This window comes from Lygodium microphyllum, chromosome 8 (assembly GCF_053477565.2).
Source record: "Lygodium microphyllum isolate KBCC chromosome 8, Lygodium_microphyllum_v1.1.10, whole genome shotgun sequence".
NCBI lineage: Eukaryota > Viridiplantae > Streptophyta > Polypodiopsida > Schizaeales > Lygodiaceae > Lygodium > Lygodium microphyllum.
Window position 1 is genome coordinate 61,908,170 of NC_141142.1, and position 20,384 is coordinate 61,928,553.

At 42.7% G+C, this 20,384-nt stretch overlaps 1 protein-coding gene across 1 annotated transcript; it reads right to left on the reverse strand.

Annotated features, from left to right (window-relative positions):
- Positions 1-2,523: 2,523 nt before the first annotated feature.
- Positions 2,524-17,369, reverse strand: LOC148032375 (uncharacterized). The gene is made up of 2 exons (XM_087683029.1): positions 17,077-17,369; positions 2,524-3,008 (listed from the first exon to the last, which is right to left on the reverse strand). Exons 1-2 carry the CDS (start codon positions 17,367-17,369, stop codon positions 2,588-2,590), a joined length of 714 nt encoding a protein of 237 aa, XP_087539155.1. The 3' UTR covers positions 2,524-2,587.
- Between the last annotated feature and the right edge of the window lie 3,015 nt (positions 17,370-20,384).

Below are 20,384 nucleotides of genomic sequence, written 5' to 3' on the forward strand. Positions count from 1 at the left end.
TAGCCATACCTTAAGCTACCCATGGAAAGAACGAGCTTTAGCAACAATATTACTAATATCATGTCCATGATCACCGGTACTACTTAAGCTTACATGGCCATCGATGGCTCTTTGCTACAACCATTTGAGGTGTTAAGAGGGGTGATAAGGATACCAAGTCCCCTACTTTTCATTATAAATATGCACCCACTATTCTACATCATGTACAAAATGACTCAAAAAGGGAAGTTGGTAGGTCTCAAGTACAAAGGGAAGCAACTATCAAGGCAAGGCATCTTTGACAACCTAATGATGCTTCTTGAAGCCAACAAGCCATAGACTAAAGTACTTAACTTTCACAACCAATAGAAAGTTAAGTGAATAATGGGGTCTCAAGCAATCTAACATCTTCTCCACAACTATATTTAGCATCAAAGCTTAAGGATTCTTATTTAGTTTAAAATCCTCATGAAGGAAGGTGCTCTCTAAGGCAAACACAAAAGATTGCAACAAGTAACTTTACAAAGATGACAATGTATACTAGCTATGGAACTTTAGCCCTCCCTTGGCTACAATACTAAGTAGCAAGGCCAATTTCTAACTAAAAATCACTATGCAAGGACAAAGACTAGTTGATTGTTGACAATAACTGTAGGCCCACTACTCCATCTGGTGGATCCAAGAGCTCTTTCCAAATCTTCTTGATTATCATGGGAGATTTTTACTAATCAATCAATTATTTGAGTGCTCCAATCATTAGAGATGGTCAAGAAGTTCTATCTTTAAAGAGTAAAGGGAAAACCATTATGAGCATGCTTGGCACAATTAAAGCAAGAAGGATCATGCACCAAGCGGGCTCAATGATAGAAAGGATTAATAAGATGGAATGTGAACTTGACCAACAACCAACTAGAGACACTTTTGGAGCCACTTTGGCTGTTGAAGATCCCCTTGAAGGACAAAGTCTTTACCTAGAAGACAATTGCACGAGCACTCCTAATCGCAAACACACTCAAAGAAAGGGGTGTTTCACATTGAAAGTGCACCCCTAGAGAATAGACCACCAAACACAAGACAATTCCACAACCACCACCACTTAGAACAATAATCCCCACATCTAGGCACCAACTCATGGAGCAATACTTTTTTGATACTTTCTAATTTTGGAGAGCATTCTAGTAATACTAATTGTCAAATGATGGCTATTAACACTGTTAGAATCTTAACCCTCCTAGAGATACAAGAAGCTAGGATTAAGCTCCTGTATGAAGGGACTATGCAAGATATGGTAAAAGTTATAAGAGGAAAAGCTTGGGATTTTTGGCATTTTTAATGTATGATGGGAACACTAAAGGAAAGAAGGATTGGCCAAGTTAGCTTCATTTTTTGACCTCACTAATGTATCCAAGAAAATTCATTTAATACACAATCTATTCACCTCTAAATTTATGAAGGTTATAAGCAGCATCAGATAACCAATTTACATTTAGCAACTTGTCATAGAAAATTCCAATGCACTTAGCCAATTGGCACATGTACTAAAGGACAACAAAAAACTGTTAGGCTCTTTATAGGTGGCAGGTAAGTATAAACTCTACTTGACCAATAATGAAATCGAATTTTGTAGCCTAGTGCGAAGAGTGTTTATCAATTACCACTCAAGTTCTCCCTAGTTCATATTTCACCAAAATAGCTGAGTAGCATCAAGATTCCAAACCCAAGCAGCAGACTACCATGTTTATAATGCCACACTGCAAAGATGCTTGCACATCCTCTGGGAGAACTGGAGATTATTTAGTACATACATATTGAAACCATACCAACATCGCCATCATCCAGCCTTTGGACAAAACAAATGTGCTAGGTAAGCACCCTTTAAAAGGTAGGAAACCTCCAATACATACCATAAGATCTGACTCGAGGCCAATTACCTAGGTCCAGTGAGTTACCTGGTCCAAGCTATACTTAATATAAATCACATCCAACCACATTTAAAGTACGAATGTTCTATCGATCATATGGTATAAGACGGGATGGCTTTGTGTTTTTACATTAACTACTAGTATGAAAAGCAATACTAGATTCGTAAGACAGTTCTTATTTTGCCAATAAACTTAGCCAGATGGCAGATGCATACTGGAAAGCCATGGGTCAGCTTCTATAGGAACAACATGCCAGGCTGTTAATGAGTTTGGTGGCACAAGGATGCAGCAAGGCCAAAACATGACCTCCAAACCCTAAAACAGCCTGTTGTGTCTGCAAACATACAAGAGTAATGAAATAGTGTCCCATGAATGAAACAAAATTTCCGAGCTTACAACAAAAAAAATTGCTACGTGATCAGAAATTAAGGTCAGCTACAGCAAGAAGTGAACTAGGATCAGAATCACCTAGACGGTCCATCTAGAATGAAGCCCAGTAATAACATGCATCCTTAGTTACACAAGACCAAGAAGCATCATTGGTGCATTCCACAGGTCACTTCATTAGCCAACAGCATACATGTACATACACCACAACCTATGTACTATCTGATAGCAAAGATTTTAAATGAAGGAAAATTCTGCACTGATTCATCTTTGCCGCAAAAGAAACAACTGGAAGGAACTCAATACTTCTCAGCCAGTCTGCTAGCTACAGCTCTCAGTTTTGAGTATACTTTGCCTGCTGGAGATCCTAAAATAAGGCTACATAAAGAATCTCTAGCAACTCTGATATTTGTAAATGAGCCCAAAATGTGAATTCGTGTTTCAGCAATGACAATTCTGGTTTTTGTTGAGTTCTCAATAGCAAACTTTGTTTTACCCCCCTTTCCAGAGAGCCTACCAATGGCTCTCGATAAGTGCTCGCCCTTCAGAGTCTTCACATCTTTGATCTCAAATGACTCAATGTACAAATCATCAAGCCGCAATAAAGCAATGGCATCTGCCACATCGAAGCCAAGCATGAAAGCATGCACGAAATCTGCACATTTCTGAAGAGCACCAGCATCTGGCGTGTCCTTTCTGGTCTTCAGTTCCACTCTGCGAGCCTGCACCACATTTTTGAACATAGAAGCTTCAGAACATTTAAGGTTAGCATAAAAACAATCTGTTATGGACTTACTTCCAACTGGCAAGTGAAACATTACGCACAAATCTCCTAGGGCCGAAACTAATCATATGAGTTGCAATAAAAGAATCTAGTAGAACAAGTGTTACCATGGAACAGAAACCGGGAATGGGAAAATCTACAACTCCCACTTCCTTGTTGAGAAACCCTTCACACGCAGTTTGCATTTTTGCGTTCCTGCATTTTGCGTTTAGGGTTTGCAGCCCCAAAAATGGACACCATCCTAGACTGACTATGGCTATTTATAGGCACTCTCTCATTCATTCCTTACAGCTGATTCATTCAGTCCGTCACCTCCTCTCTCCAACCTCTCCATTACCCTCACACCCCTTCAAGAGGACATTGCGGTTCGTGGTTCATGGCTGTCATCATCATCTTCCTTGTGCTACGGCACCCTTGTTCCCTTGTATCACATTCACTCCATGATTCGGAACTTCATCATTCCATTCATCAGAGTTTCTTCTCTCTTCTCTTCTCTTCTCCATGTTTGCCGAGTTCACTCCGTGTTCCTCCCCGCCAACCCTACTGTCTCGTTGGTACGTCATCTTTTGACATGGTATTAGAGCTGGATCTGCTCAAACAGTGGCAAAGATCCTCCACTCCAATGAAAGCAAAGACCGGTGGCAAGTTCGGCTTCCACTTCTCTTCTTCCGCTGCATCAAAATTTCGTTTTTGCAGATTTCAGGTATTTCAGCTTGTTGCCCACACCCCGTTTGCGGAGGACATCTCAGCTGAAGCTGCCCATTGTTGTCTCCATCAGTTGGCGCCTGATTTCCAGCCCTCTTCACGCAATTTGGAGCTGATTCCAGCCAGGCGACTGTTGTTCTTGTGCAGACCTGCTGCCGTACAGCCTACCACGTCATCACAGTCCTGACTCCAGCCAGACAACTGCTGTTTCTATGCAGACCTGCTGCCGTACAGCCTGCCACATCATCACAGTCCTGCTACCTACGTTTTTAGTCTTTCTCTCTCTTGAAAGATGTCATGCCTGCGTTTTTAGTCTTTCTCTCTCCTCACCTGCGTTTTTCTACTGGTTGCAGTCTCTTATTGCTGGTCACATCCTCCTCCCACTGGCAGCTCACTTCCAACCCTTCTACTACCCTCCCACCCCTTGAGGCGGACATTGCGGTTTGTACTTCACACTGCCCTCACACCCCTTGAGGCAGACATTGCGGTTCATGGTTCATGGTGGCTAACCTCTTCCTTCTTCAGCAAGGCACACTGGTATCCATGGCTTCTTTACCAACAGATGACCAGACTACTAGGTACTCCTACTGTGGCATCACCGGACACACCACCGATGCTTGCCGACTTCGACCTTTGCTCCCCACCCCCCGAGTAAATGCGTCTTCCACCACGCACTCCTTGTGCCACCTCTCCTTTCTGGGCCACAGAGATCGTTCTACATCGGCTATCAGAGTACTATGCTCAAGGCAATAAGACACATCCAATGCGCACTAAGTCCTTTGGAGCACATGGAGGATCGATTGGCACTATGACCTCCTAGAGATCTCGTCGCAATGCCAACGACAGTCTTCTCCCACCTATTTTCGAGTACAGTGGCTACCACGGCCCGCGGTTCTACAATCCGCTCCATCGAGAGACAATGATTGTTTGATACCGTCTCCTCGTCAATTTGCTCCTTCGAGAGACAGTGGCTGCTCGACTCCTTCCTCTTCTTCGGCTACCCAATCCGCTCCACTGAGAGACAGCGACTGTTGCCCCCTCATTGCTCAATTTGAGCACCACCATTCACCCTCGCCTACTCAAGGTCAAGAGGCTAGCTCTGGGAGCTCTTCGGCACCCCAGAATACCTTCTTCGGTGCAATCGACGACACTTTCTTCGTCATCAGACATTTTGAAGTCCGTGATCCATGAGTTTTTGGACTCCCTCTCTACTTTAGAGGGGGATTCAGAGGGGGATGCTATTTCTTTGCCCTCACAAGGGGCATCTACTTCTTCTTCGACTTCAGCGGGGGCCCCTCCACCTCCCACCTCAAAGGGGGAACCTACTCCACATGAAGTTCTTCACCCATCCTCTACTTTCTTGGGGTGGCTATCTTCGACCAGTCATCTCTTCTACTGATACCCACGATCTTCAGGTACCACCTAGATTGGGAGCTCGGAGGTTCAGCCACGACTTGGTGACGAGGCCTTCGTATTTCTTCCAGCGTGGATGCACAGAGCGAGTGGCTTCTCTCCCAAGGTTGTGTTTCGGGTTCTCCAATTTACTCAGTCTACTGATCTTTACTGCAGGTTCCCTTTCTGGTGGACATCTTGGATCTTAGGGATCCCCTACATCTTCTTCCTCCTCTTCTCTTCTTGCCTTAGTTACTCGGTTAGCATGGAGCCACCTCCCGAGATCGAGTACGGGCATATCCTTATGGTTCTCGGCACCACACAAAGTCCGGCATTCCTCCTATGCATTGCATGATTTCATCATCTATGTACTAGGGCACTTGGGCAAGTGAACAATTTCCCCACGAGGGACACTGTCCAAGTGGCATCTGCTGCATGAGCATTCTTTAACATGTAGCATTGCATCTCCACCTCACTCTTCTCTTGTTCCCCTTTTTGGGCCTGAGAGGGGGTGTTGGGAAACCCTTCACCCGTAGTTTCCGTTTTCGCATTTCTGCGTTTTGCGTTTAGGGTTTGTGTTTAGGGTTTGCAGCCCCAAAAAGGGGCGCCATCCTAGACTGACTGTGCCTATTTATAGGCCACTCTCTCATTCATTCCTTACAGCCAATTCATTCAATCCGTCACCTCTTCTCTCCAGCCTCTCCACTACCCTCACACCCCTTCAGGAGGACATTGCGGTTCGTGGTTCGTGGAAAGTGGCTGTCATCATCATCTTACTTGTGCTACAGCACCCTTGTTCCCTTGTATCACATTCACTCCATGATTCGGAACTTCATCATTCCATTCATCAGAGTTTCTTCTCTCTTCTCTTCTCTTCTCCATGTTTGCCGAGTTCACTCCGTGTTCCTCCCCGCCAACCCTACTGTCTCGCTCGTACGTCATCTTTTGACATTCCTAAGTCCCACAATGACCTTTACTTATCACTATTTTGCAGACTTTTAATGCAAGATTAAACTATATTCCTATGTTAAGCTTTTTAAGAGAAAAGAAGCATGTGTCTCAGTTCAAGATAGCACTTCTATGCATTTTCAAACAGTCACAAATTGTTCCTATCTCAAGCTCTTCAAGGGCAAAGGAGCATGTGTCTCAGTTCAAGATAGCATTTCTATTCATTTTCAAACACACTGTCATATAATTGTCAAAATGCATGTGAGAGGGTGGGATCTTCTTTGACTTCTTACACTTGTAAAATGAAACAGTTCACAATTTTGGATACTGAAAAAGCCTCAAACAAAGGCTAACCTCAAACACAATAAGAAGGAAAGCTGAGACTATGCCCATGTCATCCTACTAAAATCAACAACAATCATAAAAAACAAATGACAAGCCTAAGCACCATTCTGAGTATTGTCAACATGCAATTGCTGTTTGAAGTGTTTATTCGCGAGAAACTCTGAATTTTCTCCCTTCATCATTCTTTAACAATATCTAGAAAGATCTCGGTCATCCCCAGCAGATTTCAGCCATTCTCATCACAATCCAGCCATTAATGGTGCACAATAGGTCAAAGTGATACCTTCACTTATATATCAAAAGAGGATAGATCATATGGCAATAACTATTCTCTGTGGTCCTTCATGATGAAGAATGTGCTTGTTGCGAAAAATCTTTGGGATTATGTCAGTGGGGAAGAAGTCCCGTCCTAGTGATATGGCTCCTGCAACCCCTCCACAAGGAGGTCATGGACAAAGGCAAGCTGCCATTCAGCCACCACCCCAAAGAACAATTGCACAGAAGGCTTGGGACACTAGGGATGCCCAAGCATTGTCCCTTATTGCATTGGTAGTTCAGCGGTCTATAATCCCGCACATCCGTTCTATTGCTACTTCACAAGTAGCATGGCTTACACTTGAGCATATGTTTACTGGAAAAAACGATACTCGCATTTCTTTTTTTAAGAAGGAGCTTGAAAATGTGAAGATGGAAGAAGATAATGCTATGCGAGATCACCTTAATAAAATTCAAGACTTGCACAAGCAATTGATGAATGCTGATAAGTATTATTCTAATGCTCAAATGATCTCTAGCACTTTGGACTCTTTGCCACCTTCTTATTCGGCCTTTCACATGGCATTGAATCTTACAGTGCAGATTTCTATGCAGTCACTTACTTTTCTTCAGTTGGATAGCTTATTGCTAGAAGAAGAACAAACAAGGAAGAATAGTGGGATGGATGTTGTAGCTTCTAAACAAGCTTTTATGGCAAGACAAAAGGGCAAGGGCAATCAATCCAGGAATGCTCTGTAGAGTTTTGGAAGTTCTAGAACTTCACTTAACAAGAAGCAAGGGGGCACACAAGCCAAGAAGAGCAAGTGCCGTTACTGTAAAAAGCCAAGTAATTATATCACAAAATGCAAGAAACGCATTGCCAAGGAGAAAAAGAAGAAGTTTGGGATAGCAATTTCAAATGCACCTTCTATTGCCACTGCTACAGCGTCTGCATCATTTATCATTGACCGTGACTACTGTTTTTGTACTTGTAGTTATGATTCTTCTTGGGCAAATAGAATATTCAGCTCTACAGAGGATACTAGCACTTCGTTCTTTGACAGTGGTGCTTCTAAGCACATTACATCCCACAAGGATTTATCTACATCTGTTGTTGCAACTCATGTTGGCAAATTAGTGCAATTTGCCCACAATGCATCTTATCCTGTTAGAGGTGTTGGAGAGATTGTTTTGAAAGCCATTGATGTCTCTACTCTCCGTTTACAAGATGCTTTATATGTGCCAAGGATAAAGAAGAATTTGCTGACCATCTCTTCTTTAGCAAAATGTGAATGCAAGATACTTTTGATAATGATAAATGCATGGTCAAGGATAAGGAATTCTTAACTTTGATACTCACTGGCACATTATGTCATGGACTTTATGAGTTGGATGCTCATGCACTTAATCAGTCAGTTTATTTAGCATCTACTATTATTCCTGCTATGTCACAAGCAAAGTTATGGCATGCTCATATAGGACATATGAACTATGGTAGTTTGATGCAGAAAGTCATTGGGTGGATGTTATTACTTCATTACCTTCATTGATGACTAACACATTTTTGTTGGGCTTATTCATTGGTTTAAAATCACAAGTGCATGATGCATTTTTGGCTTGTTAGCCTGCCTATTTTAGCATGTTAGTCTGTCATCTCCTGCTTGTGAGCTCTTGTCAAAGTCTGGCAAGAGACAGGAGCTCTGTTAGTTCATTCAGCACTTGTGCATACTGGCATTTCTTTTCCAGGTGGCAGGTCAGCCCGGGCATTTACTACAGGTCGGTTAGATTATAGGGCCAATCGGCCAGTTTTGGCGGGCCACCTACAGGTCGGCCATATTTAGGGCCAACCAGCCAATTTTGGCTAGCCATCAGTAAGTCGGTCAGATTTGGGAGGTGAGGGCTACATATCAATCTCCCCAATCACTCACCGTATTCTTCTTCTGCAGATTTCAGCACTCTATATCTCGTTCCTCTCCAACATCAGTGTTGTCATTCATCTCAGCCGGATCTGGTGCCCTCACTAACGCTTTGGGTTGCACGCAGGGGGTGATCACTCTGCATCCTTGTATTCAGTATTCGTTTCAGTCAATGCACTATTTCTTCCTTCATTTTTTGCACACACACACACACTCTGTGTGTGTGTGTGTGTGTGTGTGTGTGTGTGTGTGTGTGTGTGTGTGTGTGTGTGTGTGTGTTCCTTCTTCCGCTGCGCACTCTCACATGGTATCATCGCCTACCTGCTAAGAGCACAAGGAGAGATTTCTAACAAATGACACCAGCCTCCAATCTCCAACCTTCCACTTTGTGTTTTGTTGAGGCGGCATCTCCTGGGCCAAGGCGACAACATCTGTGGTGGTTGGCGAGAGTTTTTGTGCAATCAACACAATCTCTTTCTATCTTGTGTTGCAAATTACTTGGTGGTTGTAGATTCGGAAGATGTCGTATCAATTCTCGTGCTTTGATGACTCAGAGGAGGAGCTCCTTTCTCGACACTCCTTTGAGCGGAGACGGGAATATCGAGAATTTCGTAATTGGCGACGAGAGGAGTTTCCTCAAACCCATCCTCTGTCCATGTATCTCAAAGGGTTCCATCTATAGTGAAGGCTTCGTCGGAGAAACCTCCATCAGAAGTTCATATGCCTTCTTTGATTCCCTCTATTCAGGTGCCTATACTCCCTTTTTTACCCAAGGAAGGCAAATTGGATGGTTCCAACTACTCATTATGGTCTTGTAAGGTGGAGCGTATCCTCGACACCTTCAACTTGTGGTGGGAGCTTGTTTCTTCACCCATTGCTCGTTCCAAGGAGGACCTTGATGATGGGGTCTCCATGGACCGTACAACCTTATGGGATCCGGCTCAACTCTCGAGCCTGATCGTTTCACTTCATGAGTCTACAGGATTCTTTTATTGTATATATTCACAGGTTAAAGACCGCGGTGGAAGTGTAGACAAAGCTTATGCCGTTTGCCCACAAGATTTTCCTCGAGAAGAAATTGCGGATGCTCAATCTTGATGATTCTTCTTCCATGAAGGAGCATATCATGAAGATATGGCGATGATTCTCCTAATTCAGTTGCTATCTTCCCGGTTTGATATTTTCTACACCAACCTCATCACCTCAAGGACCTGTGACAAACTCTTATATAGGAAGAGCTTTCACCGCTTATCTTGGAGCATGACGAGCGACTTAGAGAGGTGGGAGCCAATGGTTGTGGCTCCACCAAGGCTTCTACTGCAAGTATAGGTGGCGGGAAGAAGCAGCAGAAGGAGAAGGCCAAGGATAAGCCGGAAGAGGACAAGAAGGATTCGAAGCAAAAGAAGCCCAAATGTCCACATTGTGAAAAGGGCACTCATCCCGAGGACAAGTGTTGGCAAAAATACCCCCATTTGAAGCCCAAGGAGAAAGATTCGAAGGCGACCCCAACCACGATAGAGTCCGTCTTTGTGCATGTATTTGCCGATGAGGATACAGCCCTTGCTTCTACCACTCAAGCGAAGCCTTGGCTCGTGGATAGTGGCGCTTCTTCTCACATGACCTTCAAGAAGAATTGGCTTCAAGACATCCGTTCTAGAGGGGACAGTCACTATTAGTGATAACTCTATTGTTCTTGTTCGGGGCGTGGGGACTTTACCTCTAGCGCACTCTCACATGACTTTTACTACAGTTGTGGAAAATCAATCTAGTTGTCAAATTAAGACTCTCAGTTCGGACCGAGGGGGAAAAATATGTCTTATTTGCTAAATAATTTTTTCAAGCAAAAAGGCATTGCACATCAATATATGATATTGTATATACTCCACAACAAAATGGGATTGCAGAAAGGAAGAATCGATCACTCATGGATATGGCCAAATGTATACTGAAAGCTAAAAAATTGCCACATGGATTTTGGATATAAACACCCAAAGAACTCCGATTCAATGACTACCAGCAAGTGCTATAAATTATCTTCAACGTATTATGGTCCTTTCTTGATTACCAAGAGGAAAAGTAGCATGTCCTATGAGCCAGATTTGCCATCACAAATCCAAGTTCACCCTATGTTTCATGTGAGTCGTTCAAAAGAACGATTGAAACAAGGTGAGCAAATTGTTATGATACTGTTGGACCATTTATCCCAAGTATTTAGTTAAGTGGAAAAGCCAACCTAAGAGACAAAAATTGAGGCCTCTTGTGTCATTCAAATTTCTGTACATCGTATCTCTTCTTCATTAAGCTTTGATACAACACACCATTAAGTTGGAATTCCTAATACATGTATTGTTCATTTTGGAGGAGGGCATAATGGCTAGGCCAAAGCCTTTCTACTTTTATAATTATGGTTCATGCATAAATAAAACAAAGATGTTGAGTTAGTTATATTCTACTAGGTTCAAATGCTCACTTGTGTCTACATTTACAAATATTAAAAAACAATTATATATTTCAACAATGTTACACTACCTTCAAGGATGAGAATGAAGTTGAAAGTGTTGAAAGCATGCCAAAGGGTTCTAGAGCAGGTCAGGCAACAGTTCATGCAGTCATCAGCAGATTGGGTACGATTCCAGGCAGGACACGCACGCCGGACTTGACATACAAGGTGTGCCACATGACATGCAACTAGTCACTACATTTATTATTTTAATTTTATTAGTTTGCCTGATGTATTTTATGCATTTTCTAGGCTTATTTATGGCTGCAATCTTCATTCTTCTTGCAGCACCAACAAACACATGGCATGCTCACACAAGTACTAATGTAAGTAATAATGTTTTACTCTACTATGCCAAATCCTTCTACAAAGTTATGACTATGTTAGAGCTGGACATTCCCTGGACAAGCAAGAGCAGCACAAGCAGCTGGTGCAGTAGGCGACGAGTGGAGTGCCATGTGGCAGCTGGGCAGTCGGACTCGGACAGCTGCTGTCCAATCGGCTGCATTAAATGCAGCTGACCTGCATTATTTATGGCATTTTTCTAGCCTATTTGTAGGCCTTGGTTTGAGCAGTCTTGGTCAGTTGTTTTCACAGATTTCAGGCTGCAAACCTTGGAGATTGCCCTCGAGGCTGACAGAGACTAAGACCTTCGAGGTGGAGACAACAGAGATTCTCTCTACATCCGTGTATATTTCTGCATCCTTACACAGCATTCTTCACTGCAGATTTTCTGTGTTTCACTCTCTCTCTCTCTCTCTCTCTCTCTCTCTCTCTCTCTCTCTCTCAGTTCACTCTCTATCTTGGTCATTCTCTTCTACACTGCTTCACTCTGACATGGTATTAGAGCATTGAAGGACCCATCTGAAGAGGAGATTTCAGCGCAACACAAGGCTGCATTTTCAGCGTTCAAGTATGAGCCACATCAGACCAAGGCTGAGGCGAGCGTGGGCATGCGAGAGAGGAGAAGATTTGCTGAAGCTACTGCTGGTTTTGCTGTTAGAGAAGGAAGAAGGCTGTGTTTTGGGCCTTCAAGTACAGAATTTACCTTTTGATCGCCTCCGAGGGGTGAAGGAGGAGCGGGACAAGCGCACCATAGCCCTAGCAAGCTGTATTTTCACAGTTAAAGGGGGATGCTCTTTGTGTTTTGAGCAGGCATTGTAGGTGAAGATGTCTTTTGAGGCCGAGACAGAGTTTCAGGCAATCATGGACTAGAAGGTGCCCGTCTTACCGGCTCTTCCATCAAATTAAAAGCTTGATGGCGAGAACTACTGCATTCAGCGGGTCATGATGCTTGCCATTTTGGAGTCCTATGATTTGGCGGAGCTTGTTACGGAGGCTTCTTCACAAGACGAGTCCAAACTCTCTTCCAGTGATAAGGTGGAGTTAGCAAAGGCTCAAGCACATTGGGATAAACTCAATGCTCACATTCGCTCGTTTTTATTTCTCTCATGTACTACAATTGTTATCTCTCATATTGAGCATTTGACGGTGGTCCGGGAGATATGGCTGGAGCTTGATTAGATGTACAATTGGATGACCGTCACGAAGCGAGTTTCTTTGGAAGTGTAGATGCGGACCATGAGTGTCAACAAGTCATCTTCTATGCGAGAGCATATCAATAAGCTGAGGCAGCTTCAAATACAAGTTCAAAACGCAAGAAGGTGGTGACTTCTGAAGACATGGCGATAACTCTTCTTTCATAGTTACCGCCCCACTTTAGTGGTTTTTATTCCGCCTTGATTACTTCAAGGCGGTCTAAGACTCTTTAGTGGAGAAAGAGTTGGTTCCTATGTTCTTGGACCAAGAGGAGCAATTGAAAGGAAAATGCTTCGAAATCTAAGGCCTTGGTTGATCAATCCTCTCAGTGGAAGGGGAAGAACCAAAACAAAAAAAGGAGGACAAATCTAAGAAGGACAAAGAAAAGGAGTCTACTTATCACACTTGTGGCAAAACAGGTCATAGAAGAAAGATTGCCCCGACAAGGAGAAGAACGAGAAATCTTCAAAGGATTCCGAAGCGGTGGCTGCTCCCTCATCAACTGCTTTCCTCCACTTGGAGGTGGTTGAAGATTTGACCCTGATACTGCATTGACAGCCCCATACACTCAAGAGTGGATTCTTGACAGTGGTGCCTCCCGACACATGACTCCTTCTTTGGCAACAGATATTGCTCATTTGCGGCCTTCCCATGGCCAAATTCTCATTGGGGACAGTTCGTCTATTCCTATCCAGGGACAAGGCAACATGCATCTTATTCCAAATGGACGTGGTGGTGCCCATATATCCGAGGTACTTTATGTGCCGGCTTGGGGGTACCATCTTTTGGTGCACAAGATTTGTGCCTTCGACCTTTTGGTCGAATTTAATGAGGATTCTTTTCAGATTCTTGATCGTGGATCGAGACAGGTTCTTTCTTTCGATTATGAGAAAAATGGAGTCTACAAGTTGCGGTCTTCTTCCACCTTGACTTCTCTTCTTCTTACCTCCCAAACTCACTCCAAGCTTTGGTATGCTCGATTTCGTCACCTCAATTATGATTACCTTCGAACGACGTCCAAGGGATAGCTTGTTTGAGGTTTGTCAAATATTGTGGTGAGCCAGCAACCTTGTGTATCCTACCTCCGTGGGAAGCAAACTCATGATGTCGTTCCCAACAAGGCTTCGAGGCGGTCTTCTGCGCCCTTGGTGCTTCTTTCTACCGATCTTTGTGAACCAATGAGGACGGGGTCCCTTTGAGGAAGCTTGTATTTCATGCTAATTGTGGATGATTACAACAGGATGACATGGGCTTATTTCTTGAAGTTGAAGTCGGAGGCTTTCTCCAAGTTTAAGGATTGGTTTCTTTGAGGAGAACCAATTGGACCGGATGCTGAAGACCTTATGATCGGATAAGGACGGAGAATTTATTTCCAATGAGTTTGCTCGTTTTTGTGCAAATTGTGGTATTCACCAAGAGTTTGCCAATACAAACACTCCTTAGGAGAATGGCATCTTGGAGCAGAAGAATTTGCAGTGTCATCAAGATGGCCCATACCATGATGGAGAATCGTTAGACACCTCAATGTCTATGGGCTGAGGCTGTGGCTACCGCAATTCACATCCTTAAATCGTTCCCCTACTTCTACAGTTATTGATATGACTCCATACTTTGGGTCCAAGCTAGAGGTTTCTTATTTCAAGGTTTTTGGGTGTGATGTCTATACTCATATCCTGAAGACACGGCGTGAAAAATCCGAAGCAGCTTCCAAAAGGCAAGTGTTTGTGGGTTATAGCTCGCAAACTCCAGGCTACCGATTGTATAATCTTGTTAAGCAGGATGTCTACACAAGCGTGATGTTCGATTCATGGAAGTTACAGCCCAAAGGGGGGAGAGGAGTGTTCCCCTATTCTTGGAGATCTCGGTGATAGCTGGGCTCCAGAAATGGTTCCTCTAGAGCATGTGCCTCTTGAGGACTCTTCTTCGAATGAGGAGCTTAGTTCTCAGCCACCGGATTCACCAATTGCTCCCTCGCCTTCGGTGGACCTTCCAAAAGCTTCAGCAGATGGAGAGCAATGAGCAAGATCCGGCCTCCTCCTTATTGAGCTCGTAACACTCCGTGGTTCAGGGATTGAGGGGGTCCTTGAGAAGTGGCAACCACAGGATGGCCCACGGCGTTCTCGGAGGAACCAAGCACACCACTCTAAGCTTGTTTACACTAATTACTATTTGATGACTTGTCATGCAGGATCGGAAGCCCACTTCCACGAAGGAGGCTTTACAGCATGATTGTTGACGGAAAGTGATGAAGCAAGAGCTGGAGTTGATTGAGAGGAATGACACTTGGTTTCTCGTGCTGAAGCCTCCTCATAAGAAGATAATTGGATTCAAATGAATCTTCAAGACCAAGTACCGTAGTGATGGCACATTGGACAAGCACAAGGCATGCCTTGTTGCTAAAGGTTTTGCACAACGCCCAGGCATTGATTTCCATTATACTTTTGCCCCTATAACTCGGATGGCCACTATTGGCGTAGTTTTTGCCTTGGCTAGCCATAGGAGATGGCCGATCTATCAACTGGATGTGAAGTTTGTCTTCTTGAATGGAGACTTGAAGAAGGAGAACTATGTTGAGCAACCTCCAGGCTTCAATTCTTCTGATGGTAAGATGTACAAGTTACAAAAGACTCTTATGGCCTTAAGCATGCTTCGCATGCTTGGAATGAGAAGATTGATTTGTTCCTCCAAGAGAAGTTAGGATACCGGCGTTCCACATCAAACCCCCCAATTATATGTACACACCTCACATGGAGGTCGTGTGTTGTTTGTCCTTTATGTGGATGACCTAATTATAACAGGTGATCATACTCAACTGGTCGAGCAAATGAAGGCAACACTTTATGAGAAGTTTGAGATGACGGATATGAAACTTCTTTACTTCTTTACTTCTTTCTAGGTCATGAGATCTATCAGACTCCCAGGGGGATCTTTATCTCCCAACAGCGGTATGTCTAAGAACTCTTGGCTACATGTGAGATGGAGGGATGCAAATCTCTTATGACTCCTACGAACCCGAATTGAAAGGCTACAAATCATTCTAATTCTCCCTTAGCAAATGCTACCCGTTATAGGCAATTAGTTGGTTACTTGATCTCGCTTCTTAATACCCGTATTGACTTATGTTATGTTGTAGGTGTGTTGGCCGGGTTCATAAGTGAGCCCAAGATGGTGCATTTGCAAGTTGATAAGAGGATTTTGTGATTCCTACAGGGGACTCCTGATCTTGGAATCTATTATCCTGCTGGTACAGGTGCTACGCACTTGGTCCTTACAAGTTGGAGTGATTCTAATTGGGCTGGTGATGGGGATCATCGGAGGTCCACCACAGGTTATTGTTTTACCTTAGGTGCTAGTGTTGTTTCCTGGAGCAACAAGAAGCAGCCTACGGTTGCTCTCTCTTTGATTGAGATGGAGTATCGCGCAGCGTCTTCTACTACATGTGAGACAATGTGGCTTCGCAGACTCTTGGAGAAGCTTGGTTGCCCGCCGACAGGTCATGCTGTTCTACAATGTAACAATGAGAGTCGCATTGCCTTGGCTAGGAATCCTGTGTTTTATGCTCGGACGAAGCATATTAAGATCCAGTACCATTTCATTCGGGAGAAGATTCTGGATGAGACCATCTCCCTAGTCTATTGCAAGACAGAGGATAATCTTGCAGACTTGTTTTCCAAGGCACTTCCTCAGGTGTTACTTCAACAGCACTCCAAATCCCTTAGCCTTCTGTCGTGTCCAAGATCTGAGAGGGGGTGTTAGAGCTGGACATTCCTTGGATAGGCAGGAGCAACAAGAGCAGCTGGTGCAGTGGGGGACAAGTGCAAGTGTAGTGATACGTGGCAACTAGTCAATCGGACAGCAGTTGGACAACTACATTCCAATCGGCTGCAACCGACCTGTATTATTTATGGCATTTTTCCAACCTATTTATAAGCCTTGAATTCAGCAGCCTTGGTCGGTTGTTCTCAAATATTTCAAGCTACATACCGTGGAAACTGTCCTTGAGACTGACGAAGATTGAGATCTTCGAGGTGAAGACATACACAGACAATCTCTCTGCATCCGTGTATATATCTACATCCTTATACAACATTATTCACTGTAGATTTTCTGTGTTTCAGTGTCTCTTTCTCTCTCTCTCTCTCTCTCTCTCTCTCTCTCTCTCTCTCTCTCTCTCTTCACTCATTGTCTTGGTCATTCGCTTCACTTTGACACTGTGCAATTCATTATACAAGTTCGATCACAAATAACAAATTAGGGCACAAAACCTACAGTTTGAATGGGAACTTTAATATCCTCTATTTTGTCCCCCTAGGCCAAACATATCATCAAGGTGGAATTGTATAATTGAAACAAATGCCAAAGCTCAAAATCGAATGCATTTACTGATTAACGCAGAAAATACAGGCCTTCAAGTTCATTCGGATGTCGATCTTCATCTGTTCGTATACAGGTGTGTAGATCTCCATCCAGTGTTGCTTCAAGGGGGTGTAGCGATGGGCAGGGACGATGACCTTGCGAAACTGCAGCCGCCCTCCGCTTACTTCGTGTGCTGTCAAGGGCTGGAACCTCGGCTTGCCCATATCCACATCTTCTCCGCCTCCTCTGTCTTCACCTCTTGCGCTCGACGCGACGTCCATAGGCGTATCTGATAGGACGGCCATTGGCTCTGCCACTTCTCCTTGGCTGGCGTCCGCCATGGCTGGCGAGCACGACAGAGAGAGAGAGAGAAAGAGAGAGAGAGAGAGAGAAAGCAAGATCAGAGAACTAGGTAGGTTTAGTGAGCAGGGTTTTACAGATTCCTGTTTTCTTTTCAATTTATTTGATCCCCGATTAAAATGATCCACCAATAAAATCTTAAATAAGAAAATTTATTCTTACAGATTCCTGTTTCCTTTTCAATTTATTTGATCCCCGATTAAAATTGTCCGCCATTAAAATCTTAAATAAGAAAATTTATTCTTAAGTTTTGTAAGAGCTATGCTGCACCTAGGTTCATAACCAGACGTCACTTGGTGTTAATTTTCCAAAAGTCACGGCCATACGGGTGTGACAAGTAAAAGAGGCATGAAAAGCCGGTGTTTTCGTCTTGCTCCTGTCGCCCCTCCCTTTTCACTAATATCATGGTCTCTCTCTCTCTCTCTCTCTCTCTCTCTCTCTCTCTCTCTCTCTCTCTACATATATATATATATATACTAGTGTTCTGCACGTGCTTCGCGCGCACAGAACACTAGGCCGCTTCGCGACAGCTTCGCTGCCTCGAAACGGCAAGCGAAGTTAGCACGGCAACTTCACTCAACAATCTATTTCTCATCTTTCTCTCTCCTCTTTTTCCTCTATCTCTCTCTCTCCCCCCAAAAATTCCCTATCTAATTCTCTCTCTCTCTCTCTCTCTCTCTCTCTCTCTCTGCCTTCTATTTTAGTTTTTGTTCCTCTCCTAGCTCTCTCTCTCTCCTTTTTTTCTTTCCCCGCTTTTCTTTTCTCTCTCTCCTTTTATTCTCCCCCCTCTCTCCTCTCTTTTCCTTCTCTCTCTCTCTCTCTTTCTCTCTCTCATCTTTTTTCCTTTTTTCTTCTTCTTTTCTCTCTCCTCTCTTTTCCTTCTCTCTTTCTTCTCTATTTTTTAAATTTTATCTTTCCTCTCTCTATAATTCTCTCTACATGTTCTCTCTCTCTTCTTCTTCTTCTTCTTTCACTTTCTTCCCCTCCCTCAGTCTCTCTTAAAGTATGTAAATTTTATCTTTTCCTTATATATAATTCTCTCTTTATGTTTATATTCTCTCTCTTTTCCTCTCTCTCTCTCTCTTTCTGTCCCATTTTTTTCTTTTTCCCTTTCTCCTAATTTTCGTTTTTTTCTTCTCTCCTTCTCTCTTTTAAATTTTATATTCTCTCTCTCTCTTCCCCCCTCTCTCCTCTCTCCCTTCCTCTCTCTCTCTCAAAAAATATTTAAATTTTAAAAAGACTTTTCTCTTTTCTCTTTTTCTCCATCTCTCTTCCTCTTTTCCTCTCTCTTCTTCTTATTCTTCTTCTTCTTCTATCTCTCTCTCTCCCCCTCTCCTCTCATTTCCTTTTCTCTTCTCTTTTTTCTTTTTTTTAATTCTCTCTTTAAATTTTTTTCTTTTCTCTTTCTTTTAAATTTTATCTTTCCTTTCTCTATAACTCTCTTCAAATTCTCTCTTTTTTTCTTCTTATTTTCTCTCTCTGTCTCTATCCCCCCTCTCTCCTCTTTTTTCCTTTTTTCTTTTCCTCTCTCTCTCTCTCTCTTAAATTTTATATTTCCTCTCTCTATAATTCTCTTTCTCTCTATTCCCTTCCTCTCCTCTTCTTTCTTTTTTGCTCTTTGTATCTCTCTCTCTCTCTCTCTCTCTCTCTCTCTCTCTCTCTCTCTCTCTCTCTCTCTTATTTTAATTAAAAAGAAAGTTTTTTTTCTTTTTCTTTTCTCTTTCTTTTAAATTTAATATTTCCTTTCTTTATAATTCTCTCTTCTTCTTCTTATTTTCTCTCTCTCATTTTCTTCTCTCTGTCTCTCTCCCCCCTCTCTCCTCTCTTTTCCTTTTTTCTTTTTCTGTCTCGCTCTTTCTGTCTCTTAATCCCTCTCTCTCTCTCTCTCTCCCTCCCTCTCCTCTTCTTTGTTTTTTGCTCTTTGTATATATATATATATATATATATATATCTCTCTTTAATTAGTTTAGAGAGAGAGAGAGAGAGAAAACCTAGGCCCTACGCATGAGAGAGAGAGGGGAGGGGGAAAAGAAAAATGTTTAATTTAAAAAAGACTATTATCTTTCCTCTTTCTCCCTCTTCTCTCTCCGTCTTCTTCTTTTTATCATTATTCTTCTTCTCTCTCTCTCTTTTATTCTATCTCTTTCTCACAGTGTGTGAAAAACTATGTTCGAAAATTTTTTAATTAAAAAAAGCTTTTAAACAGTTTAATTTAAAAAATTTTAATCAGAGAGAGAGAGAGAGAGAGAGAGAGAGAGAAACTTTTGATTTAAAAAGAAGTTTGATTTAATTAAAGGAGAGAGAGAGAAAGAGAGAAAACCTAGGACCTAAACATGAGAGAGAGGGGGGGGAATTTAATTAAAAAGGGAATGGGGTTTTAATTTTAAAAAGGGAGGTGAGGAGGAGAGGCTTTAATGAAAAAAGGGAAGGAGAAGAGAAAATGAGATATTACACGTGAGAAAGAGAGGAGGGGAGGGGGTTTTGATTAAAGAAAAGAGGTTTGGAAAAGGGAGTAGGTTCGGGAAGCCCTCTGGAGATTTGGGGATTTTCGAACCTATAGCTAAAATTATATATATATATATATATATATATATATATATATATATATATACACCCGCACGTTTACAAGTGTCTAATACCTGCCACTCTCTCAAAGAGCCATGTGTGTTTCTTATAGACACCTTCATCCATCTCTCACCCCGTTGAAAGCTAGAGCTTTCAACACCATTGTTTATATTTCAACAGTAATAATAGCAACCCAAACATTCCTACTTGTCTCTCTAAGTATACCATAGCCATATTTATTTTTCACACTCCCAACATTTCACAAACAACTTTGTCCATTTGTTTCAATGACCTGCTTCTATCTCCCTCTACCTCAAGCCCATATGAACAAATTGTCCATTTGGTTCAGTGACCTCCTTCAATCTCCCCCTACCTCAAAGCTAGAAAAATAAACACCTTCAATCTTGCCCTATAAATAATATTACATGTAA

Excerpts from the sequence above, each read along its gene's own strand:
- LOC148032375 (XM_087683029.1), bottom strand. The coding sequence starts at position 17,369 with ATGGCGGACGCCAGCCAAGGAGAAGTGGCAGAGCCAATGGCCGTCCTA. Across the intron at positions 3,009-17,076 it reads ATCCGAATGAACTTGAAGGC|TCGCAGAGTGGAACTGAAGA; the intron begins CTGTATTTTCTG and ends TGTGGTGCAGGC.